Consider the following 27,975-nt stretch of genomic DNA (forward strand, 5'->3'; position numbering starts at 1 on the left):
CTGGCCAGTACTCAGCAGTGTGGTGTTCTTTTCTACCTCTCCCCGGGTTTCAAATGGGGATCACTGACGAAAACATCCAAATCAAAAAATGTAATTCTTTACAAGATTACAATTTTATTGTTAATAGTTATTTTGCTTTTCAGGCCCTTTCTTATTCATCTGCCATTCAAACCAATGGCTGGTTGCTAAGAAAAATCAGACCTTCCCAACCAGATAGCTTCTGAAATATAAAAATGGAGAGCTGCTGAACAAACAGTTAAATTATTTCTTGTAAGAGAAATAATTTACCTCAACTGATGAAAGACGTTATAGATCAGCAACTAGTATAGTATATATCTTACCTTGAGATCCTCATAGGTGTCTGCTGACAGTTTGGTGCTGTTCATATTTAAGTTACACAGGCTCTTCATAGCTACATGGAAAACCAGAATGGGGTTTATTTCTTTAAATGTGTTACAATATACAGTAGTTTATAAAAGGGCAACAAGGGAGGAGAGAAAGAGGAATTGAGAAGAATGTGGAACAATTGGGGCTTATTATTTACACTGTACATTCCAGAGGGTAAAACATTACACTAAATGCATACTGGGAGAAGTAGAAAAATCCACTTAAAGGATAAGTAAACATTAAAAATAAATGAATGTAAAATTGACGAGGGTCCTATTCTAAACACTTTTGCAATGTACATTCATTATTAATTTATTTTTAATTTCAAGGTATTAAAGGATACATGTACTGTTAATATCAATAAATTTTGTTAAAGCAGCGCCACCTGCTGGTCATTTTCTGCCCAGTCTGACCACCAAGTAGTCATGGGTGTTGTCAGGAGAAAGAAAGAGGCTGCTCTGATGTTTTTCTGGTTAGGAAAGATTTGAGAAAGGTTTCTATTTTTTTTCCTAACCAGAAAAATATCAGAGCAGCCTCTTTCTTTCTCCTGACAACTTCTTTGACTACTTGGTAGTCAGACTGGTCAGAAAATGACCAGCAGGTGGTGCTGCTGTAACAAAATGAATTCATGTTAACAGTACATGTATCCTTTAATATCTTGAAATAAACAAATAATGAATGTACATTGCAAAAGTGCTTAGAATAGCACCCTCATCAATTTTACATTCACTTATTTTTAAGGTTTACTTATCCTTTAAACCTTGCAGTATGTTTAGGTATCATAATATGGCACAATCCTGATATTTCTAAATGTATGTACTGAACTAAACAAGATACAGGATTATTACAGTGCTACGCAATATGTTGGCGCTATATAAATACATGTTAACAATAATAATAATTGTAGTCTTAACTGCAGTTCTTTGATCAATCACTGAGCTACTGCTGTTTCCAATAATCTTTAGTAAAGCTGTTCAGCCTGACAAAGGGTATGGGGCAGAAAATGATTGAGAAAATGTGAAATCCTTACAGCTAAGTGCCAGGAGTCCAGCATCTGTCACTGGCGTCTCACACAGGTTGAGAACTTGCAGAGCAGTGAGGTGCTCAGACAAAACCCGCAGCCCAGCATCTCCAAACTGAAGGAAAACAAAAACAGCATTTTATCATTGTATTTATGGTTTGCATTTATAAGAATCAGCCCAGTGCGGGCAAGTGTTTTATACAGCAATGCACTGAATTGGATTTTACCATACCCTCTAAAAAAATTCAAACAAATACGGAATTTGAACTCTAATTCTCATATTAGAATTTGAGAAAAATAGATGTGCAACAATTGTGAACAAAAAGTTGCTATATTTAGTCGCTCAGAGCTTAAACGTCACATGAATTTAATGGTTCTTATTTGGTACTGCAAAACACATAAATTTTCCAAGATTTCAGACCATTTTTTTCTGGTCCCCTATAAAATGTAAAATGGGGGGGGAGTGTTCTTCTGTACATTTATTCAATGTATGTACATAACCCATTACATTGCATCTTCTATAAAGTCGAAATTTGAAAAGTTGAAATCACAGGCTACAGTCCCTCGTTGACTTCACTGTCAACTCTAGAACGAGTGTTTCATTTTACGAAGACAAAACAATAGAAATAAGCATCTCTTAGACATTAAGGGGCAGATTTATTTGATTTCAAGTTTTTTTTTAAAGATGCTTGAGTTGTCATTCGTATTTTCAAAATTTATTAAATTTAGTAATTAGAATTTTGAAATTCTAAATTTTAATTTGAATTCAAGATTAATGAAATTTCTAATGATTTTTTTTAGCAACCCATTTTTCACCTGTTTTGACCTGCCGGGTTCCATGAGAGACTACTATAATTCAAATTTTAAAAATGAGAAATCTCGATCTATCCTTTTGGTTCAGAAAATGGCTAAAGGTTGCATGGAATGCTGGGAAACACTGGGTTACCAATAAAACCCCTAACCTGATGCTATTTTAGTTTGAAAGAGAGTGTTTGGAGATAAAGTGGCTTGGGCAAGAAATTATAATCTGCCACCTTTGTTTGCCATAACAATTATTGATGGGCAGGAAAGGCAGCAACCGCTAGAGGAGGAGCAGCAGCAGCACCAGGAGCAATATGCCCCTTCCTGCTATACAAATAGCAAGTAATGAAACAGCACGAAAACCCACCAAAAATTGTGACTGGAGGACTTCTTGTGTTGAATTTATGGCAGAAAAAAAGTTGTTAAAATATGAGGCAACCGGAAAATCGAAAACATCCTCCAAGCAATGCGCAATAAAACCTGCTCGATGGAATTGACCCAATTCGACCTTATTCATAAATATGATCATAGACAAATTTTTAAAAAAAATTTAAACGAGTTTCACACAATTTGCAATTCACATGATAATAAATCTGCCCCAAGACACTGTGGGGAAAACACTAACATATACAAAGTCTAGGGTTTCCAAAATGATAAGCATTTGCCCCTCAAGTTGTCCTGTGAAGTGCTCAAGGTTTCAAAAAGACTTATACTTCATATACTACTATCACCTGGAAACCACATTTATATTGCACCTCAGAATCAAGTTTCAAGTTTTAACTGGGAACACCTCTGGTTGACTCCTACCTGGGTTGACCACAGGTTTAGTTGCTTGAGTGAAGGCAGTTTAATGAGCTGTTCTGCGCAGGCACTCGTTACATTGGTGAAGGCCAGGCTAAGGTTTTCTAGGTTTCCAAAAGAGCCAGAGCTCAGTAACCTGGCAAGGTCAGCATCCTGAATAACAAGGAAGGTACATATTAGACCCATAAATTCTTAATTTGTCAGATGCACGGGCCAGAAATTAAATTAAATCCTGATTAGAGAATCTAATTAAGAGATTAAATTAGAAAAGGCAACATTATTATTGGATGGGGTGGCTTGCCAGTTTGCATTTGGTCAGGAGATACTTACTGTAGACTTGGATGGCAGTGTCAGGCGAGTGGGTCCTCCTTTTCTTTGCTGCAATCAAAGCCAAAAACAGAATCAGAAAACAAATCATCGGCAACTGCCACCAAAATCTAAATGTATCCCCAGCAACTTTTCTTTAATAATCATTGGCGGTTTGAGCTGAATCTATACAGCTTAACGAGAAGGTTCTGATAACTCAATGTCATTAGTTTACTGTGCCTGTGAATGAATTATAAGGTCACACATATTTCAAACTAAGCATATATTATTGGCAGTGCGGGAGTGGATATTGCAGCACTTGCAGGTTGATTACAACACCCTCTTTGAATTTGTTACACAGCAACTTCTTCATTCTGACAAACCTGACATTCTTTAAACTGATGTCAGTTCAAAAAGTCATTTGTGTAAATATTTGTCACCACTGGGAAAAGCGTATTCAGTATAATGAGTGGCTTATACAATGTTTTTCTCCCATATGATTTTAATGCCCATTTGTATGAAAATACAGCTAATCCTTAAATTAATGCACCAACCAAAGTAAGTTACAAAGTAATAAAAACGGTGTAAATAGATAAAAATTTAATCTATAAAAGCTGAAGTGACTGGATGTCTAATATAATAGCCAGAATCCTACTTCCTGCTTTTCAACTCTCTATCTCTGAGTTAGTCAATGACTTGAAGGGGGCCACATGGGACATACTGTAACTGTTCAGTGAGTTTGCAATTGATCCTTAGCTTGCAGCTCAGATTCAAATGCAAACAGTTTTGACCCATGTGCCCCTCCCTCAAGTCACTGATTGGCTAATGCCTGGTAGTGGAACCAAGAGAGCTGATAAGCAGGAAGTAACGTTCTGGCTATTATGTTAGACATCCAGTCACTCCAGCCTTTATACATGACATTTTTGGCTAACTAACTGAATTAGAAACATGTTTTATTTTGCACAGCCTATCTATTTACCTCGTTTTTATTTTTACACTGAACAAATCCTTTAACGTGGAAATGCCTCCTGCACTGTACAGTTGCTGACAGTTGCTTATGTGAAGAAACAGGTTGAAGTTTCTAATTTGCACCAGAGCTCTAAAGAGCAACAGTAAAATGCACATGCCTTTGAGCAGAATTTCCATCTAAAACTTGGAGGCAGATTATAATTTGGTTCACTTGTTTTTCAGCAAACTAGAATATTGCCTTATTGCTAATTTTAACCTGTTGTTAAAGGAACCTGCTTCACTACAGCAAAGGCTAACATAATATTTAGCAAACTGTCTCCTGATGCTGCTATAACCTTAAATATTCGTCTTTAAGACAAACTGTGATGGTAGACCATGTATCAATGGCACCTGTTCACCGTATTTTTTAATTTCTCTCTCCAGACCACTTTCATGGTCCTATGTGCAAAATAAATTTAGAACCCACCAGCTCCTTTAACTCCCGCTGTCTGTCACACAGCTGCTCGTACATTCTCTTCCCTACATCTGTGCTTTCCAGAGTAGAGATAATCTGCAACTGGGTGTCATTGTTTTCTATGATGTTGTATTCCAGCATAAGACAAAGAATCTGAAAATACAAATAAGAAAAAATTAGAAAAATATTATTCTGAGAGCAAGCATAGAAAATCTGAACCACTTTGTGAAAAAGTAAAATTCTATAGTTGAATATTTGATTCAGAAGTTTATAATGCAGCTACACTGTATTGCACGTATCAGAAATGAAAAGGCCAATAAGACATTCAAAAGACCCTGCTTAAAAATAATACTTTTATTGCATCCTCTTATTTAAAGGATACATTAAATATGAGGTCCTCTTATTTACAAGGGTGCAGTGTCATTTCATAGTACCACATATTATTAATAACAGAAGCTACAGGGACTTTTTGTTCTCAAATATTAGTCCCCCACCCAGGGTAGAATGGGCTGGTGGGAAACCAGAAAAAAACCCTGTGAAACCCGGGCCTCATGGGCCCCAGCCGACTCAGACCTGCTCCCAATCAGGTGGCCCATTGTCGTTCGCGCATGCAAGTGGCGCTCCTTTCGCATGGTGGGAGTTTGAAGGGGGGCCCCCAGTAACTGTCAGGAGGGCCCTTTGCTTTGCAGCCCTGGTGGGCCCCCGTTTTCTGGAAAGCTCCAGATTTATCCAAATAATCCATATTTGTAAAAATTAATGATAAAACAGTACCTTGTACATGATCCAAACTAAGCCATACGTAATGCTAACTGGGGTTATTTAATGGTTCAATGATTTGAAAGGTATGAAGAGGTATATTACGAAAATATACATTATCCTGAAAGCCGCAGGTCCCAAGCATTCTGGATAACAGGTCCCATACCTGTACTGGTACACATACATTTTGTTACTTTGTGCCTGTTATTCATACATTTAGTTTGTATATTCTATAGAACTGTCTCCCTTCTTTTTCCTACAGGCAGGTCCTTTGTTATTTTAACTTTTATTCAACCTCCACATGTAGATTTATGCGGAATGCTAACATTCTTGGGAATACATAGAACATCCTTGTGCATGAAGCCACTCTGCATGGAGGAATGCAGACACCAGACTCCTTTAATTAGCACGGTATGTTCCAAAATCTGACATCATAGAACAAGGTGAAATAAAGCTGTAGAGCCATATGTGTTTCACTAGCAGTGATTCACAAGATACAGCAGGTTGTGCCTGTGCATGACTCATACATTAGATGCTAGAAGGAAAAGTGCACATGAATATTAGAAGGCGTTCCCTTACCTCCACCATCGTTTGGTTGCCTCGCAAGGCAAGCAACATGCAAGGCCCCAGCTTGTTTTCAGCCAGAGAGAGCAGAAATTTTTTAGTTTTGTAGCAGGAACCCATCAAAATGTGAACCTATATGATAAAATAAAATGATTTTTATTAGTCTCTTCTAAAATATGGAAATTTAACATACTGTATTTCACAATGAAATTTCTGAGAAAAAATAACCTCACCCCTTTTTGATAAGTTCAAACAGTAGGGCTTAGGAAAAAAATACTACTGCCAAATAAATATATATATATTTTTTTTTACACTGACCTACATGAATACTCAGATAAACAGAAACATAGCAACACAAATCAACCTTTTCACCATAAAGGGAAGCTATACACACCTTTCTAACATATTTCCCAAACCATTTCCCAAACCCAACCTAAAGCTGGCCATAGATGTTGAGATTTTTAAAAGATCCGATCCTCATCGTGAGACCACGATTTTCTCGGAACGATCGTACAATCGTACGAATTCACCATCAACTAAAAAGAACAATTTGCCAGGAAAACAAAGGGGAGCTGCTTGCTTGGCACTGCAAACATAGATATATTGCACTGGGACCGACAAAGATTTTTTGACCTGGCCGATCAATGTCCTGACAGATATCGTAAGATATACGATATACGATCGTTCGAATCACACTAACCGCACGATCATTTCTAAGGATTGGTCGGACTTCCCTAAAATCGGTTGTTTGGCAAGAAGAATCGTCGCTTCTATGGGGAGCTTTAGCCTCTTGCATGATCTATTGTGAAATAAGAGATACCGTATATACTCGTGTATAAGCCGACCCGAGTATAAGCCGAGGTACCTAATTTTACCTACAAAAACTGGGAAAACTTATTGACTCGCGTATAAGCCTAGGGTGAGAAATGCAGCAGCTACTGGTAAGTTTCCCAAAATTTCTCTAAATAACAGATAGCTAGAATCTCAGCTGCCATAAAGCAGGACAGGACTGCTGCTTACAATGGGGATCAGATAGGACCTGTGCAGCCACTGGGACAGAATGCTCTGTTATACAAATAGCTAGAATCTCAGCTGTACCCCACTCGAGTTTACATACTATTGTATTTACAATACATTGCCTTCCAATAGCAGACACCTGTTGCTTGTTGACAATGCACTTTCCCAGAAGCATGGATCACCATGCGGCTTCCATTGCCGCCTCTTACAGACACCTGCTTTGCCCTGTTGGGTTCACACAGCCCTACCCCAGCAGCCCTGAACAGATATTACCATTATTACGGTACTTATATGTGGCCCTACTCTCTGCTAGCAGCCCTATACATAGAGCTCACAGGCGGTCTACCCAAAGCACAATGCGTCATGTACAGTTGCAAGTGATGCACCACTTTGGTATATTAATCACCACAAACCTGCATTCAAATCACCCCTGCAACAGCAGATTTTCCGAGAGAGCCATGGGCACTCTGCAAAGGTGTCGGAGCATCACTATCTCATCTAACAAGGGAAAGCAGCCGGAAATAGCCGAAGACTTCAGCTTTTAATGGCGCAGAGGATGGGAAGTATCGAACACTTACGGCAATGGAAGAAATGCGCAACATTGAAATAGTCGCAATGACTCACTTCACAAACTATTTCCTGAACGCGTGACTCATTTTCGCTTAGCGCTTCCGTCGTCACTGCCTGTTCAGCCGGGACACAGGCACTACTGGTAGCTCAGAATGGATGCCCTGGAATCGGAGAGCAGGCTCAGAGGTACAGGAGATCTCGTTTATGAGCAGGGGGCGGCGCTGAACTGATTCCCGCTCCCGGCAACTTTATATATATACCACTGTAGTTTCAGCACTGAACAAGGACCCCCAATAGCAGCCCATTAGCGTGCCTGTCTGTCAGGATGAATAGGTTTAGGTGTCTGACCCGCGTATAAGCCGAGGTAGAGTTTTTCAGCACATTTTGGGTGCTGAAAAACTCGGCTTATACGCGAGTATATACGGTACTGGGACTTAGAGAACCTTTATAGATTTGCTAGCAATGGCAAATCTATAATTCTATTTATTTTCATTTAAATATCTTACCTATAAATACTAATAATAAAAGGTGTTTTCCAGTGGGCAAATGGTACAATACGTAGTTGGATTTAACATGTAGTAAGGTGTTATACCGTATTAGCCATTGAAAAATTGCAGAAATGTGAGGTTAGGTGATATTTTTTATTGGCTAATTGAGAAAGTAAAAAATGCACTTTCGAGATAATAGTATAATAGTATCTCCTTCAGGCTTAAAGATGTTACATTGTATTAAACTGTACTGGAAGACATTTATACATACTGTAACAAGAAAGAGTAGGGTGAGTTTTTAAAAGTGGGAAATAGACCAAAACAGTGAAAAGACAAGATAAGGGTCCACCAAATGGGTCTCGACCTTATGAGATCTAATCTACCTCACAAGTCCATATCGGACTGCAATAATTAAATAAATAACAATCGGGAAATGTGACATTAAAGACAAGATAACATTTCAGCCCAGATATTCTTGGATTCAGCAAGTAATTATGTATGTGCCACAATGACATGGTATTTTATTGTTTTCTAAATCTCTTTGTGATCTGTCCATTTTACAGAGAAGTTATGTTACAATAGTCCCCAAAACAAAATGAGAGCTTGTCATATCAACCAATCAGTAGTTGTCATTTATAGTAAAATAAACAATTGGTCGCTCTATATCAACTTTGGCAGTGTATATTAAAAACTGATCTCCCCCCATTCTATGCTATTCTGGCCCTGAACCTGTCTAGAAAAAAGCAGATGATAAGTAATTCCCTACTGGTGGAATCTCAAAAACGCAGTTTACAATGGTCTCTCCAATTGGTTCAACCCGCAATATTGGAACTGCAAACCCCCTTATGGTCTAACAGTAAACTGGCACCTCTAGATAAACTACCTACTCCAAAAGAGTAGATACAAGCCAGGGTGTGGTCTATAGGCCAGGTTTGGTCTGATAAGGGCATGGTACCCTTTAACAAATTAAGACAAACCTATTCATTACCCAACTCCCAGTGGCTAATATACCATAAAGTGAGAGCTGCGCTTTATAGACTGAATAAGTCCAAGCACCAGCAGTTTGGTACCTCCTCAATAATGGAATTATTGATATCAGAGAACTACAGGCACTCTATAACCCACTTTTACAAAGAGCTACAAAACTTGATTTTACGGAAAAACTCAATAAAGGCAAGGGCACAATGGGAACACTCCATTGACTTTATAACTGATGACCAGTGGACCCAGGTGTTACTGACCCCACTGACTATTTCCCCCATATATAAATATATATATATAAATATAGAATATTGCAATTGTATTTGATTCACAGGGCGTATTATACAAGATCTCGGCTGCACAAAATCAACCCTGATATTCCAGATACCTGTGTGCGGTGTAATCCAGCGGAGGGAACTTTAATTCATACGTTCTGGTCCTGCCCTGTGCTAAATGAATACTGGGCTAACATACAAAAGCGAATTACCACTATCCTAGGCTTTGAGCTCCCACTCCAAATGGTATATTCTGGGTATGGACCCACCTAATCAGCTGACTCGTCCTGCTAAAAAAATACTACACAAAATATTATTTCAAGCACTTAGACTTATAGCCCAACTATGGAAATCTCAACTCCCCCCTCTATATGCAGACTTGGAAAAGTCGGTGCAATGCATGTGTAACATGGAACAACTAATTGCTAGACGAAACAATAACTCTGACCAATGTATCAAAATATGGCAGTTGTGGATTCTGGAGAATGTATAACTACTTATGCTTACATGTACCTAAAGAGAAATGGTGAAATTGCTTTTTATGTGACTTGTTAATATTACCCCTTTGTAACCTGTCAACAATTGTATGGTACTTGATACGTTCGATATACCTGTGTGTGTAATTTTTTTGTATCACCAAATAAAAATCTCACCTGAGTTAAAAAAAATAAAAATTGGTATCTATGGATTAGGACAAACTTTGCATACCCCTGAGTGAATATTAAAATTCCCAACATTATATAGGATTTGCAGAATTTCTCCCCCCCTTCAGTATTTGAGATGGAAACTTTTGTGAGTGTTTTAGGTTCTGCTTTGGAAGCTGGGACATATGGTACACAGTAATAGCCCATAAATTCTGGCTCAAACATTTATCAACATTCCTTCTAAATCCAGGGATCATTATGCCAGGGCGGCCTTGCTTCCTCCTACAAACAAATGCCAAGAAATCCCGGGAGCACCATGAGAAATGCTTTGCGCAAGGAAACTTTATGGATATCTACAGACGTAAAATTGATTTAGTCAAATCTCCGAAATAAAATGAGTTGAATGTAAAATTTTGGGATAATTGCATTTTATTCTGTGTTCAGGTGAATCCAGGATTACATGTCCCTGGCTGAAAATGAGTATCTACAGATGGTTTTAGCTTATATCATATGATAATATCATATTAGCTTGCTTGGAAAATTGCAGCAAAATACCAAGATGCATTAAAAAAACAGAAGTAATAGGATTTTTGGGTGAACTATTTATTTTTCAATCACAAAACACAGAAAATAAAATCGTCATCGCTCGGCCTAACCCACACTGTGGTGTTGACCAGCTGCTATAAACACCCTTGTGTCAGAGCTCGGTCTAAACCACATTCTGCAGTTGACCAGCTGCAATAAAAGATAAAAAGACAATATTTAAACACAAAGAGAAAAATTGGCAGCTCACGGTTTGCCTTTAAAATAATTATTACAAAAAATGAGGCGTTAGTATCACACTATGGCCAAAATATGTAAGCTTACATGCCACGTCAAGGCTCCTCATTGAACATGAGTCCTACACTATTTATGAGCATTCTATGTTTGTAGTGCATTTAAGATCAAGTCTCCCAGCAACCAATGTGACTGAGTAGTAAGACCATTGTGCACTTACCCTTCACGCAGGAGCTCTAGTGAGGAAGCAGGGAGCTTTTAAGCCCCAGCCCATTAACATACACATAACATATGCACATAGGTGTCTTTTTAATTGGCTGGGACTTAAAAGCTCCATGCTTTTTCCACCTCATTTTTTGTAATTATTATTTTTAAAGGCAAACTGTGCAATGGCAATCTTTCTTCATTCTGTTTTCAATATTGAACCAATGATTTAAAAGGGGTGTATCAATTCCTTTAGGTTAACTTTTAGTATGTAATAGAATGGCTAAATCGAAGTAACTTTTCCCCCGGTCTTCATTATTTATATTTGCCTTTTTCTTCTAACACTTTCCAGTGTTCAAATGGGGGTCAGTGACCCCATCTTAAAAACAAATACTCTATAAAGATACAAATTTATTGTTTCCACCTTTTATTACTCATCTTTCTATGTCAGTCCCTCCTATTCATATCTAAGTCTCTTATTCAAATCGTTGCATGGTTGCTAGGGTAATTTGAACTCTAGCAACCAGCTCAAATTGCTAACTGGAGAGCCGCAGAATACAAAGCTAAATAGCAAAAAAAAAATCACAAATAATAAAGAATGAAAACCAATTGCAAATTGTCTCAGAATATCACTCTCTACATCATACTAAAATTAATTCAAAAGTGAACAACCCCTTTAAAGATTTATTTTTTTAAATTCAGGGAAGGAAGTACAAAAAACAAGAAAGGAGTGACAATGTAAATGTACAGGTAAATTATTTTGTAATTATTAATGGTATAACAAAGGTATGGCACAGCCTAGGGCCCCACAGCTTGAGGCTCTTAACCCCAATGCACTCGTTTACTAGTAAAGGAATAGTGTACTGGTTGATTTTATCAAACAAATACATATTTTCTCTGCCATTTCTTACTCAGTAACATAAGATCCAACCTAAGGTTAAATGCTGCCAACCATATGTTCTACTTTATTCAGCATGATTTGGGCTCTGGTGGACTGTTTCAGTGAAGTTTATTGACAATATTTCACTTAATGTCAGCTCAGCAAGCAGTTTAACACTTCTCACACACAGTTAAAGGCACAGATATACAGATAAATATATATATTACAATATAAGGGTTGATTACTCAACAGCATCATATTTTACTGAACATTTCTCTAAAAAAACGTAAGGTTAACCTTACTAAGACAAAGAATTTTTATCCTTTAATTACATAACTTACTGATAAAGACTAAGCTACAATAGAACAGCTGCCTGGGGTGAGCTGAGGGTATGCTGAGAGGTGAAGTCCAGAGAAGTCACTGCTGACATCTTAGCTCGGCTCAATGTAATAACCTGCATCATAAACACTTGGTAAGGCCCCAGCATTCTCAAGGAATACTCCAGCCACAGGAATAACTGCCGGCTTAGAAATTCAATTGTGAACATTTCTGGAAGGCATGGACTAACTTTGAACACTGTTACTTTATGCACAGAGGCCTTTAGCCTACATTTTCTTAATTTCTTTTTAAAGTTCAAGGAGCTATAAAAAAAAAACCCCAATAAATGCACATATTTCTGAAAGAAAGAAATATTTCCATTGCCAAAGGAAACTGCAGCATATTCCTTTGGCAGTGTAACTAAGCAAGGTGAACATGATTATTGCCATCTCAAAAATGGGTGGTTTCAAGGCATAATACATTAAACAGCCATAAAATTAACTCACATTATTGCAGACACGTACCATACTGGCAAAGAGTTCACCATCATCATCGCAGGCCACTCCTCCCGGGCTGTACAACTGGAACCAGCCATCTTTCCCTGCTCTGACACTCAGGAGGCATGAGTGGACCTGTGGGGCACAAAGCACAATAATTAAAGCTTTGAAGTTTCATACTGTATAGGGTGACAGTTCTCAACACATATTTTTTATAAGAAAAAGGTCATCTACTGTAATGAGAATACATTACCTTGGTTTTAACAAACTAACAAACAATTTATCGTTTCACTATAACAAGGGGAAATACATATAAAGAAAAAAAAGTCTTTAAGACTCATGTATCCTACCGCTTATAAACCATACACTAAACCAGTGGCTCATGAGCAACTTGTTACTCCCCAACCCCTTGGATGTTGCTCCCAGTGGCATCAAAGCAGGTGCTTATTTTTGATTTCCTGGCTTGGTGGCAAGTTTTGGTTGCATATAAAAAAAACTGGTTCCTATGTGCTGCCAACCCACATAGGGGCTACCAATCACAGCACTTATTTAGCATAAGAACTCTTTTCAGGCTTATGTTGCTCCGCAACTCTTTTTGCATTTGAATATGGCTATATGAGGCATAAAATTAGAAGACCTCTGCGATAAACTGATTTGCAGCCTCTGGGAAGAAGAAGTTAAAAATCTTCTCAGATTAAAAATCAGATTAAAAATCAACAAGGTGCAGAGTTCACAGTCTTAAAGGAAAACTATACCCCCCAAACAATGTAGGTCTCTATAAAAAGATATTGCATAAAACAGCTCATATGTAAAATCCTGCTTCATGTAAATAAACCATTTTCATAATAATATACTTTTCTAGTAGTATGTGCCATTGGGTAATCATAAATAGAAAATTGCCATTTTAAAAAATAAGGGCCGCCCCCTGGGATTGTAGGATTCACTGTACTCACAAACATACCAACAAACCATACATGTTAGGTCACATGCCAATTAACAGACAGAGTTGTGTCTTTTGCTTCCACACTTCTTCCTGTTACAGTTAGAGTTGTAGTATTTCTGGTCAGGTGATCTCTGAGACAGCACAGAGACCATCACGAAATGGTGGCTCAAGGCAAGAGATCTAAAAGGGCAATATTTACTTAAATATATATTCCAGTTTGGTAAGATTCTTTAATATGTCACTTAATATGATATGAACTATCTGTTGCTTAAGTGTTTATTTTGGGGGTATAGTTTTCCTTTAAGGCAGGGCAGCTTGCATTTAATGCTTACCCTAAATTGTCATTTATAGCAGGCCTCTGATGAAACAAACCCTAAAGGGAATTGTACATCACCCACAAAGACAGAGAATCTCTGGCCTCACAGGGTATAATATTATTAATTCTTAAATTTCATTAAGAAATTGTATCAGATTTAGTTTCCAGGAGTCTCAGATGGCAGCTGTTCTACTGGGTTTTATGCGACTTCCTCTGGAGTCATATCATGGATCTAACCCTTATTCTCTGTGATGCCAATAAAAAATTGTGTCTATGTTAGGGAAAACAATATAAGGAATAGTTTTCTGGGTTTCTCTCAAACATGCTGTGCAGGAATGTTGCTCATCCAAAACATACAAGGCAATTGATTGATGGGAGTGCTTGCATCAGTCATGGGATGTACATTGGATCAATATCAAGTTCAACTTACGTCCATAAACAAGTAGCTGTACAGTATTTACTCATTAAAGGAAACAATTAGAATGCTGCATTTGATATTTTTAATTTGCATCCCTATCCCAGGGGGTGAAGGACTAAAAACTACTCAGTGTTTTAAATGCTGTACTTCCAACATGGTTGCCATGGATATACTAGTGAAATAATTATCTTTTACTGTGCAAGACACCTATAAGATACACCAGAGCCAAAAATAGCCTGTAAAATATATACTTATAATTTGTGCTTAGTGATATCACTTTTATAACATGACTCATATTTGTGTATTTAAAATAAATAAATAAAATGCACCCCTTATCTTAAAATATGAAGAATATTATAAGTCACCTGCATGAAAGCACTCTGGTCTCATGCCTTTATATGGTCATGGTGTTCTTTTAGAATAGGGTACATTATTGCCTAAAAAATCTACAGGTGTTTATAACCTTATGTACACATGGGAGAACTGTTAAGAGCTGTTGATGGAATACCACTTGTAAAAGTCTGCAGTTCAACTTAAGTTATAGATTTTTGTGCAGGTATTTAAGAGTTAAAAACACTGGCAGAAAATGAGCAGAAAATTGCTGTTTCCCAAACACAGAAGTGTGTAGATTAAAAATAACAAGTTTCCATTTCTGGAAAATGTAAGATGATTTTAAGGGGGAGCAAAGTAAATACAGACGGTTCATCCAACTAAAAATGAAAGCCAAAGCTTTAAGATGCAAACTGTGACGCCAATCATGGTCTTTATCTGACTTGTTCACAGAAGGCTGTGTTACTCATTCAAATAGTCTCTGAGAAGCTTCATGAGGAGCATGGAGTCTTCAACTTGAAACCCTCCAGCTGTTGTTTTACTACAGGTCCCCCCACCGGCTGGTGGGTTTTAGTTGTTGGGGTGTAGGTACTTGAAGTTCAAAACATTTGCAATAGCACATGTTACAATCCATCTATATTTGGCTTATCCATTTAACACAAATATATTAAAAAGTGGAAACAATATACACCACTAGTAAACAATATTTAATACCTGCTGAGTGATCCTTGATCTGATTCTGATCTGCAAAAATATATTGCTCCCAGAACAAGAGACAGGAGGCCCAGAGCTTGGGTTACAGACGTTTAGTAGTGAGGTAACTGTCTGACCTCATCCCAAACCGTGTGTTTTGCTAGATAAATAATGTGACAGCTGCCAAGCACTAGTCACAGAGCAAGCCGAGTGTAGACCATTCTCATTCCCAGACTGCAGTACTTCAGCTTTCCACTGATCATTACAAACACCCTTTCAGATATTTCTTTGGGTGCATTAGTATTTTCCCACACCTGTCTGTTTGCTTACGCTCTGCTCTGTCTCTCTTCTGTCTCCATTGTACTACCAACTGCCTTAACACGCTAAAATCTGGGAACCTGCAATTTTTCCAGGAGGAATAAGAATAGAAATAAGGGGTTACTGCAGATGTCCCCAAATGCTTCTCAAAATAATAATAATGTGAGTTCCACATAAAGCACGGCACTTCAATTTCTTTTCAGTATATTAGAACTGAAATGTCTAGGATGCTCGAATTCAGTGTGGGTAACCAATTCTACTTCATAACAAACAATCTATCCTAGCTTTTGTCTTCCTTCTCATTAATAATTAACTAGTCTTAGTTGTACCGGCTGTGCCTGTAAAACAGCAGCCAGTTGGCAACATTAGCGCCAGTGCCAGATGGGTGACAGGTATATAAAGGTAGCCACACACAAAACAAATATTCTTTTCATTCAGTCATTTCCCACCTTAAAGGGTAGTTAACCTTTACGTTAACTTAATTACATTATCATCCTTCAACGATTGCTCGATGGCTACAATTTTTATTGTTACTTTTTATTATTTATTTTCATATTCCAGCCCTCTTATTCATCTTCCTCTCATACAAACCACTGTCTGGTTGCTAGAGTAAATTGAGACCTATCAACCAGGTTCTTAACAAAATGCTAAATTCAAAAACCACAAGCGATAAAACATGAAGGCCTACTGCAAACTGTCTCAGAACATCACTGCCTACGTCATAATAAAAGTAAAATCAAAGGCGAACAACCTCTTTAACCTGCCCACATGTTTTGTAAGGTGGAAGAAAACCATTGGAAGAACTTAACTGGTGTAACTGGAAAACCCAGATATAAAGGAGCCAGAAGTCACAACAACAACAACAACAACATGCCCATTCATATCTGTGGTCATATCAATATCAGTCAGCTTAATCCCTTTCTGGGCAGCTTTGGAATGCTAGTAGAAATAAATGCATTTTGGCAAAGCTTTGTTTTAGGGCGTGGGAAATGATCTAACCACTTTAAGTCCAATCTGTAGTAACATCCCACAGAGAGAGAAAAATATACAGATTGCTATAAAGCCAAGCAATTAATGGAGCCTCCATCCTGCAAGTCACTGCACCTACAGCAATTTATATGCCCTCCATGGCAACAAATATGGTCATTAATCCCCTTGTTCTTTGCACAGCTGTTAGAGCAAAGGGTCTGAGTATAGCGGATTCCTAAGTAATCTAACTAATTAGCCAATAAGCTTAGTGACTGGATCAAAATTTGCCACAGATGTGAATTGGCAAAATACAATTCTCTAAGGGAAATTGCACTTGGGTTTAGGGTTGCCACCTTTTCTGGAAAAAAATACCAGCCTTCCTATATATTTATCTTTTTTCCCTATTAATAACATTGGGATCAGCCATCATTTTTACCGGCCTGCCCGGTAAAATACCAGTCAGGTGGCAACCCTACTTGGGGTGATTTGTCACCCATGGAGAAATCACACTCCCCTACGCTGGCAAGTGCCCAACAATATACTTTTATTAACCTAAAAAGCAAATGTGGAAGCTGCAATTGTAGGAAATTGGGGTTTTCTGCATTTCATTTTCTCATGATTACAGGATTTTAGTAACTCTAATTGCGACTAAATGAAAGGTATTTTTAGATGCTTGGTCACTCACAGCGAGCATGATTTCCTCATACACAAAGGACATTTTGTTTCCCCACTGTGTTACAAGTGGCGATTCAGATTTGTTTCAAGACATCAGGCTACATTAGAAGAAGGTGGGAGGTACAATTGTGCTGAAGGTCTCCAACAAATGTACATAGGAAGCAATGGTAGACTTTCAGTCCTGACATACTTGTAATAAGAGAATTTCAAAATTAAAAGACGATTTTCAAATTGTAAAAAAAAGGTTAAAAGGCCTGTATTTTCATGTGTAAGGACAGCCTAAGGTACTTCAATCAACCTTTGAACCATCTTTTCTCTACATAACCACCTATAGATAAGTTTTACCTCTTGCCTGGGGTCCTCTGCAAATCTTTGTATGACGTGTTTCAATTCCCTACAAAGAAAAGGAGAATACACTGGTTACTTACAGTTGAGAAGGAGCAAAAGAAAATTGAATTTTACAGTATTGGTGCATATTACAATATGCAGGACATATGCGAAGAGCTGTTTTTATATAAGTTATACTGTACTTGAAAGGGAATTAAAGTGATAAAGGGAGCTACACCTCTATTACCCCACATCAACCAATGAGATGTTTGTTTTCAAACAGCAGAAAACCTGCTGCTTTGTTGCTATTGTTTACTTGACACAAATCAAATCCTGCACCTATTTTTAAATCCATAATGCCAAATGTAACATTTTTATTAATTATTGTTACTAGTCCATTGATGCTTTACTTTCTTCTAGTACGTACTCCATGTGTTCACTGGGGCACACACATGGTTATAGCATTTAGGCTCATTTTCTGTGCCCTGAATAAACCCCAAGTTCTCCAAGTATCTGAAGGAGGACACATATTCAAAGCTGTAGGGGGCAAGAAAGCTGTGACCAACACTGTGTAAAATTAGAAACCACTATATAAGAAGGCCCCAACTGACTTCAGGTGTCAAGAGCGCTATCTAAATAATGCATATTTCATTCTTTTCATCTGATCTTACTGTAATACTTACTTTGTGAATGTTTCATGTGCAAGAGCTCTGTAACAAGAAAAAGAGCATAAATATGCATTAAGTCCCAAAAAAGGCCAAAGGCATTTGTACAATGAAGCTGAGCTGGCTTGCTATAACATGTGAGATTGCCCATGGCAGGCAACACACCCCCAAACCATTCAAAGCAATTATAAGGAACAGCCAGTTGCATGACTACAACTGAATTCCCCTTCCATCTGATCCTCCAGTCCTTTGGGAGCATGATCTGTTATATATATACATATCTCCCAACTCAGTTGTTATGCACCTAGACACAGCTAAGTATATCAAATGGAAAAGTGGAGATTATGTCTAAGTTTCTATGGTTGTAAGCAGGAAATTGTCGTCTTCAGTTCCAGTTATATAAGTTCAGAGTACAGAGGTATAGGGAACAAATTTTAAGGTCACTCACTACATGGTCAAATGCTGAATAAAGTAGACCCCTACAACAATGTAACATTTCTGCTCTTATAAGCACGTTTGCAATTCGCATACTTTTTTTAAAGATTGTATGATAATAACGGTTTACTGAAATTGTACCTGCTCTCTCTCATTGTGCTTGGCACATTGGCTAGATAGAACAGCAAAAGTGCCTCGTGGGGCTTCTCCACTTAGTTCTATTGCTTCTAAAACAATAAGCAATATAAATGATCAGCGATGTATCAAGAGATGCTTCTTGCATTAGTAAATTAAGCTTCTGCTGTGGGTACATGTTAAATGGAAGGCTATATATCCACTTTCAGCTAATACCCATGCAGAGAAGCAATAGAACTAAGTGGAGAAGCCCCACGAGGCACTTTTGCTGTTCTATCTAGCCAATGTGCCAAGCACAATGAGAGAGACCAGGTACAATTTTACAGGTACATAAATAGTCTGTGCAAAATAAAACATGTTTCTAATATAGTTAGTTAGCCAAAAATGTAATGTATAAAGTCTGGAGTGACTGGATGTGTAACATAATAGCCAGAACACTACTTCCTGCACACAAGTTATTGTTAGAGCTCAGTGGCTCACAGTTGTTGCATGTAGGACGCACTTTGGCATAAGTTAACAATTAATGTTGCCTTTCTGTGGCAGACTACTGAGAATATACTGTATAAATGTTACTCTATGGACTCATTTTGTTTTGTCAAAGAACCCAAGTGACTTCATTAAGATGCGGACAAAGCTTTACTAATGAGTAGAAGAATAATTACAGGTGACTTTGCAAGGTATGTTGCATCACGAAAGTGGAAGAAAATGGCCCCTGGTGAGTTGCTAAAAAGCCTGATTTGGCTAAGTGACGCCAACATGTTTTTACTGACTGCAGCTGGAGCACCTGAACAGTTTTCTCATAAACTGATTTGTGTGAGAAGGAAGAAGGCATCACGGGGATGGCACGCTGATAAATGGGACAATTAAAGACGGTAATCTCTAATCTCTGAGGCATGTTTTCTTAAACACAAGAGCTCATTCCTAAATCATTCGAGCAGCCTTGCAGTTTCAAAGGGGACAAATCAGCCTTGAGGTCATCAAAACATGGGACACTTCAACTGTTTTGGCTCCATTACCTTAACATGGCATTTTGCTGCAAATAAAACCCATGAAGAAAGCATGATCTTTATATCACAATATGGCATCTTAGTTGATCTGCAATCATAAATAAAGCTGGTTTCTTTTTTTTCTTAAAAATAAAACTAAGGACTTAAACACAAAGAGCCTCTTTTGTGCTATTCTCAATATGCGCAACATATCTGTGTTTCCAGCTACAGGTATATCCCGCTCCACTTTATATACATTACTGCCCAACAAATCAGTAAGATACTAAATAAGACTGAATATGGGTCCTAAATGTCAGAGACAACTGAGATTACCTTAAACAACTATAGCCTCTAAAAAGTGTGAGGCCAGAAGTCAGTGTGTGAACTTTCCCAATATGAATTATAATTAACTTCTATGTTGCTTGACATCATTTGTTTACATGGAAATATTTAGTAAAACACTTTTTGAGTGTGACGGAAGCTGCATTGATATCCGTACAAGGGGTGAGCAGTCATACAAACATATCACCTACTGCCATTGGATTGGTGCTTGATTTAAAAAGTTCAACTTACTCTTTGGGGAACGGGATGGGCTGCAAGAGAATGGCCAAGGCTGGCCTCCAATCATCGTAATCTGACCTATAAAAAAAAAGCAATACAGGCATTTTTGAGCATGTTATCCACGTAGATTTCTTAATCCAATACGCCAAAATTATATTACAAAGAACACACTGTACTGCAAAGAAGCAAAAGGGATAATGTCATTAGAATATAAATTATTTATGTATGCCAGAAAACAGTGAGTAATATTGAGTAAAGTAAAACGTTGGTTTTGGGAAAAAGATTTACAAGCAATTAATATGCTTTCATGGAGGAATCCATTTCCTGTTATTTCTGTGACTATTTTTAATTCCTTTCTATTTAACATCATAAACCCTTAATTTCTCAATAACGGGGTCTCTCAGGATCAGACCAACTGCCCCAACAAAGCAGGATCACATTCTATTTATCTGAAAGGCTGTGAAAGGGATAAGAAGCATACCCCTATGCAATGAAGCATATAAATATATGAATGCTGAACCAGTAGTGTAACAGAAAATAAAATAAAATAATTAAAGATTGTCTAATAAATTGAATAAAAATAAAATGGGGTATTAATGTGATGTCAATATCACTTTAAACTCAAGCAGAACTATAACTCCCACTATCCATTGTCAGCCATCTTCATTTATAAATATCCTCTATTTCTTGCCATGTGCTGTGCTGCAATTCCTCCCATTCTCAGTCACAGTGCTGCCGACTATCATATTTCTTTTTGTTTGCAATTCCCAGAATGCTGTTCCATGGCTGCAGATGCACAAGAAGACCTTACCTCCTATAAAAGCCTCTCTTCTTGTTTAGCAGCTAAAAAAGGTTACAGTAAATAATAAGAGACCCGACCAACAAGATTGCAAATTGCACAGATCTTACAGATCATATACTATTTATATAATTCTTTATGATGCTCACCACTGTGAACACATTACTGTATTTAAATAATAAAGAGATATATTGTACGACAGAAAAGACGAACTATTTTTGTAAATACGTGACCACAGAACAGATAAGAAATATGCATTCACTACACTTATGGTAAGTCCGTAAAGCTCTTCGTAAAACCACTTCATAATACCTAGAGGACACAGAGAACGCGGCGATGCGTTTTCTATAGTTGCCGAAGTTGCCTGAGGCAACTTTGGGCGACTATTGAAAACGCATCGCCGCGTGGGCATTAGCGCAGGCGACTTTTCATTGTAGCCTATGGGGAAAAACGCTGAGGCAGTTCGGGGAGAAAGTTGCTCAAAAGACGAGGCGATTAGTCACCAGGCGTCAAAACCTCCCCGAATCTCCTCGTGTGGACTAGCCCTAAGGGTAAGGCCAGACGAGGAGATTCGGGGAGATTTTGTCGCCTGGCAACTTATCGCCACGTCTTTTGCACGACTATCTCGCCGAACTGCCTCAGCGTTTTTTCCCCATAGGCTACAGCGCAAAATCGCCTGCGCTAATGCACACGCGGCGATGCGTTTTCAATAGTCACCCAAAGTTGCCTCACTGACTATTGAAAACGCATCGCCGCGACAAAATCTCCCCGAATCTCCTCGTCTGGCCTTACCCTAAATGTTTGGCACTAGCAGGCAGGATTGTATGGTAGAAAAAAAAATTACTTTGATTTTTATAATTGTACCCTGGCTAGAGTTGAATCTGGGAACCAATTGCTGCAAGGTAGCAATGCTAATCTCTATTACCTGATTCGATCTATAAATGGAGACGCAGAACAGATAAATCAGAAAATCTGAATTTTAAAATTGTCAGATTTAATGCCCGAAAACTCAAAAAAACCCGAAAAATTCAGGGTTTTTTTTCCTCTGAAAAAATTTAGTTTTCCCCTTTAAAACTCCGACTAGAAAAAGGAAAATTGAACTTTCATAAATAACCCACTCAACATTCGAATGTGGCTCATGGGTAAAAAACAGGGGAACCCTGTTTAAGGGTAATAATCTTTAGTTGTCAATGACAAATATTTCATTGATACCAAAGCTGATGATAAATATTTAGAAAGAAATGTAAAAAGTTGCATGAATAGACAGGTGAGGTTGGGGGCTATTTAGTGGTAGATTGCAATGATGGATTGGATCCACCTAAACACTATAATGTTGTGGACTGGCCAGATGGATGGTTGCCAGAAGCTTAAGTTACTGATACAACAATCATTTCCTGCAGCTTTTTTCCTCAACTCTCTGTCGCAGTGAGCAACAGAATTGAGCAGAGAAGCACAAGGAGACACTTTCTGCATCAGTAAGGTAACCTCTTAGCAGCCAAACAGAACAGCAGGACCAGCTGATATATCAGATAACCCTGGATATCAGCTGCTTTCACTGCCTTGAATTCAAGGAACAGGGCCAGAACAAATCTTTAGGCACATGTTCCTGCTGATATAGACAGGTAATATCATTTAAGGCCTGGCAGCCTCTTTGATTTCACTCTCATTGCAGCCTGCCAGCACAAAAAAAGGACTCAAAAAAGGAAAGGAAAGATGTTAAATTCATGTTGTGTACTTCGGCATTCTTAGTTGTTAAATCTGTCCAAGGACATGGGGGGCTGAAAATGCCCCATCACGACACCTGAAGCTACTTCACGCAAACATAGACTAGGATTTTGTAACAGAGCCAGGGCCATATTTATATACAGATATGGAATCCATTATCCTGAAACCCATTATCCAGAAAGCTACAAATTACAGAGAGACCGTCTCTCATAGACTCCACTTTATCAAAATAATGAAAATTTTTAAAAAATGATTTCCTTTTTCTCTGTAGTAATAAAACAGTACCTTGTAGTTGATCCAAACTAAAGCTGGCCACAGACGCAAAGATCCGATCGTACGAATCAACGTACGATCGGACTTCCCCATCTCCCGACCTACCACTAACCATTCCGATCAAATAAAGTAGAAAAGAACAGATCAGCTGATGTTTGCCCCTGACAGCAATCGTACGATAGTTATGTCCGACCAAAGCTAGTGACAGCCTCCTTCTGATCGGCAATACATGCAGAGATATTACCCGCAGCCGACAGAAAACTTTTAACCTGTCTGGTCGACTAAACAACCGATCTCCGCCGGACGAAAAATGTCGGGACTTTACACACACGGTCCGAAAATCGTACGAATCCTCGATTCGTATGATCAGAACTTTGTGTCTATGGCCAGCTTTAGATATAATTAATCCTTATTGGAGGCAAAACCAGCCTATTGGGTTTATTTAATATGTCAGTGATTTTCTGGTAGACGTATAGTATAAAGAGATATATATATATATATATATATATATATATATATATATATATATATATATATATATATATATATATATATATATGTATATATGAATATTATGTCATTTGAACTGGCGATCACCAGTAATAATAGTAACGGCCAGGTGCTAACCACAGTATTTAGAAGAAAAAAAATCTTCGTAAGCACTCAAGGCAAATAGAATACTCGGTTCATTGGGACATCCCGACGACGGTCCGAAACACATCAAAGTCTTTGATAACCCAATAAACCAAGTATTCTATTTGCCATGAGTGCTTACAAATATTTATTTTGCAAATATATATATATATATATATATATATATATATATATATATATATATATACATACATACATACATACATATATATATATATATATATATATATATATTGAAAACACTTGCTGCTGCTGCTAAATCCAGCAGTGGAACCTAGGGGATGGATAGAAACACAGCCCTGAACAAACCCAAAACTTGTCTGTCAGATTATAATGCAAGTCCCATTCGATGCAACTTTTCAATTTGTTTTTTTTTTATATATATTTTTGTTTCCCTTTCTATTCAGCTTTTTTTCAGCGTGCAGTTTAAAATGATGTTATGCTTCCCAGGTCACTGACCCCAGCAACCACTCTCTATATCCACAAGATTATTATTATTACTACTTGGTATTGCATAATGACATCCTGTTCATTTTCAATTATCACTTCTCATCTGCTGCCTGTTTTTTATGTATCTAGGACCCTAGCAACTAGATAGCATTTGAGAGATGGAACATAGAAATTGTTCAACCACTACAAGAACATAAAATCTAATACCAATAAATAACTGTCATATAATACCACTGTGTGTACATAATACTAAAAGTTTATTTTAAGGTGGATTATCCGTGTAAATTATTATAAATATATGCAGCTTGTTTGTTGCATACAAACAATACTGGACAACACAAATCAAAATAATGGAATCCTCTTTTTCACATAAAACATCATAACCTACAGCATTTTAGCACTGCATTACTATACTAAAAAACAGCCTTAGCTTAGCATAGATGTTTATGGGTGGAAAGTTGAAAACGAGCCTCCTCATCCCTGACACATTTCCTTTTTCTTAAAGGACATTATTTTTTTTGCTACACGCCAAAGACTTTTGGCAAATAGCATAATATGCTATTTGCAATTTCCTATAAGAGGTTTTCTGATTTAGAGAAGTTGTTTCCTAAGGCCATACCCACTGCATTAAAAGGAGGTTTAATATCGCTCTCTGTGATATTCAATAAAGCATTTCTCTGGTTAAAAAAGGAGGTTTAACAGTGGCTAGGAGGAGCAAGTATAGTGTGGTGATGAGCCTCCTAGTGGTAGTGGAAGTGGCTCTAAGGGCAGATTCTATCTTAGTGACTGTAAGGTTTGGGGTGTTCCCTTTAAAATTGGGTATTAGTGGCCTCTCTCAGCTGGAAATAGGAGAACCAGGGGAGAACTTGCTGGGTTTGTTCATGTTTGATTTCATTCCTGGGGCGTATCCTTCCATCTTTGAGCAGGTCCCAAAGTGTTCGTGACCCCACTGTGGCCAGATTCTGTATTCTGCTATGTATTGCAGGTGTGGGAGGAAAGAGTTTCCCCATAGGGGTAGATTTGGTGAAAGGAGAGGCTGTGCAATGTTGCCGACTTTAAGTGCTGCTGCCCATGCTTTGTACGGGGTGATTATAGTTGGGTGATTTGTGTGTAAATCGGGAAGTTTGCGAAATGGGATGTATGTGAGTGATTCTGTTGAGCTTGCTAACGTAGCCTGAAGTTGGAAGTTTGGGTTATATGGGTCTGGGTTGAGCCACCAGTGGATATAATAGATCTGGGCTGCCAGTGAATACAGGTACCAATGAAGGAGGCCCAATCCCCCCTCACCAACTGGTGCCCTTAGTTCTGCCCTAGCAAATCTGGGGGGCTTGTTTGTCCAGAGGAAGGTCGCTTGGGCAGTATCAATGGAGGGGAAGAAGGTATAGGGAATGGGGACTGGGGAATTGTGGAAGATAAAGTGAAACTTAGGGAGGAAGATCATTTTTAGGAGATTAATCCTGCCCCAGAATGAAATAGGTAGATTGGCCCACACTTTCGATTTATCTTTCATATAATTGAGTATTGGCTCAAGGTAAGATGGTATGAAAGCATCTAGGTTTCTGTGGATCATGATGCCAAGGTATTTGAATGAATCTACCCAAGCCAGAGGAGTGGGAGGAAACGCATTGGGATTAATGTTGGTGTCAATGGGGAATATGCTTGATTTCTCCCAATTAATCTGGAGCTGCCACTCTTGGACTTTGGTATGGCTGGTGGGATGAAGCCTGCCTAGCAGTATACAATTGTCTAAAACTTCCAATATCTTAAAGGCCATTAAAAATAGAAAATTAATGTGAATTGCAAAAGTGCTCAGAGAAGTACTTAAAGTAATTTATCAGGGTTTATTAGGGACTTTAGATCCCTTTAAAATCATACTGATATATAAAGCAGCTTTGGTACCATGGAATAACAGCTGTGGAACACATTTTGATCACTATTACTTGTGCTGAAAAACAACATTCCTCGACCCAAAGTAGATTACTTCTCATTCACTTGTATAGGGTTAGCCTTGGGCAGGGTGACTCAGAGTCGATCCTCCAGATCATGGCATTTTAATATCCGTCACGTGGCCGTGATCAAAACACTGCTTGTGACATAGCTCTTACAGATATCGTAACTAAATAAGCAATGGGGAGGATGAGAATAATCGTTACAAGCAGTGCTGAGTATATAATTCCTCTTATACACAGGAATGTTTTTTTACAAATGGCAAAGGCTATCATTGAATGTAAGGAGTTGTTGTTTAAGCACCTGGAGGGTCAATGATTGCCCACGATTTACAGAATGATTGGTGGCCATAGACGCACAGGTGTCCACAGATGCACAGATATTATCATACAAAACTAATTTTCATATGATATTCTGTGCATGTATGGCAGGAGACGAGCCGACCTATATCGGCAGAAGACTTTAATATCCAGGAGGAAAATTTTGATCGGGCGCCTTTGAAGGCACCCTAACAAAGATTCCTCGTGGAGCCGACCGATATTCAAGTTTTCTGCCGATATAGGTCGGCTCGTCTCCTGCCATACACGCACAGAATATCATCTGAAAATTATTTTTGTCAAACAGACCCTTAGGTAGTAGACTTCCCAGCAGTACAGATATAAGACTGCTAATGACACACTGCACTTTCATAACAGGAAAGAAATGCTATTTACAGTTTCCAAACACAGAGAAGGAATCGACATGAGAACGTGAAGCCCCGCATTTACCTAATAGGATGAAGATTTCCTAATCCAGTTTGTGTGATGGCATTTTAGCAAACACCAGTACTTAATATGATTGTTATTAAAGCTTACAGAGCTACAATCCTTTCCACAGTGATGGGCATAATAAGAAACAATAGCCGAAACCAATCAGCGTGACTGTGACTCAAGGACATGCAGTATGGGCGGTTTTGGGAAGAAACCTCCAGATATGACATTGGTCTTTGTAAACTTGAGCACATACGGTGTGCCCATCCTTTCAACCTCAGAATGATTTTTGTAATACATTAGCCACGATTTATTTTCGTTGTCATCAGGGCCGTTCCTGCCATGAGGCAAGGTGAGCACCTTGCCTCAGGCGCAGTGAAGGCCAGTTACGAAAAGCCACCTCCTGTAACTTTAAGAGCCAAATCTACGTTATTTAAACCGGAAATTCGGCTCTGCTAGTGCAGAAAGCGCAGTACCTGCTTGTTGCGCTATCTATGCAACCCCTTTTTGACCCGCCCCGACGCTGAACTTTTAAGCGCGAAGCAGGAGAGGGGGCTGGTGGCATCGGGGTTGCTGCCTCAGGCGGCAGCAACCCAAGAATCGCCCCTGCTTGTCGTCTACTTATGTTACGGAGGTCTGCAAATCATAGTTCATAGTTAAATTGGGTCAAGTTCAACCACTCCATTTGGAATTTCACTTACAAACCAATGAACTGACATTATTAACTGGGCGGAGTAGCTGCCCTAAGAAGATAAAAGTACCAATTAGGCTAATAAGAAGGTATCATCATTCCTATAAAATGAAGGAAGAACGTCAGGAGTGATGACAATTGTTTCTCAATAAGAGATAGTTGGTGTCAGTGGGAGTGTTAAATGCAGTCTGCCCTACCTCTGACTC

The 27,975-nt window shown here is 38.3% G+C and overlaps 1 protein-coding gene across 3 annotated transcripts in view; it reads right to left on the reverse strand.

The window, feature by feature from the left end:
- cmip.S (c-Maf inducing protein S homeolog) overlaps positions 1-27,975 on the reverse strand; it is a 121,877-nt gene that overhangs the window by 7,037 nt on the left and 86,865 nt on the right. For 2 of the 3 annotated variants that reach the window (XR_005960862.1, XM_018260462.2), the window contains exons 11-20: positions 20,494-20,559; positions 18,383-18,409; positions 17,718-17,766; positions 12,720-12,845; positions 6,075-6,191; positions 4,752-4,892; positions 3,341-3,388; positions 3,017-3,163; positions 1,418-1,523; positions 342-412 (exon numbers count right to left, since the gene is read on the reverse strand). Coding sequence is in view for 2 of the 3 variants with exons in the window: in XM_018260462.2 (XP_018115951.1) it covers positions 342-412; positions 1,418-1,523; positions 3,017-3,163; positions 3,341-3,388; positions 4,752-4,892; positions 6,075-6,191; positions 12,720-12,845; positions 17,718-17,766; positions 18,383-18,409; positions 20,494-20,559 (898 nt within the window). In the remaining variant the exon portion in view is untranslated. The remainder of the gene's footprint in view (positions 1-341; positions 413-1,417; positions 1,524-3,016; positions 3,164-3,340; positions 3,389-4,751; positions 4,893-6,074; positions 6,192-12,719; positions 12,846-17,717; positions 17,767-18,382; positions 18,410-20,493; positions 20,560-27,975) is intronic. The other variant, XM_018260463.2, reaches the window with a different exon arrangement.

Source organism: Xenopus laevis, chromosome 4S (assembly GCF_017654675.1).
Source record: "Xenopus laevis strain J_2021 chromosome 4S, Xenopus_laevis_v10.1, whole genome shotgun sequence".
NCBI lineage: Eukaryota > Metazoa > Chordata > Amphibia > Anura > Pipidae > Xenopus > Xenopus laevis.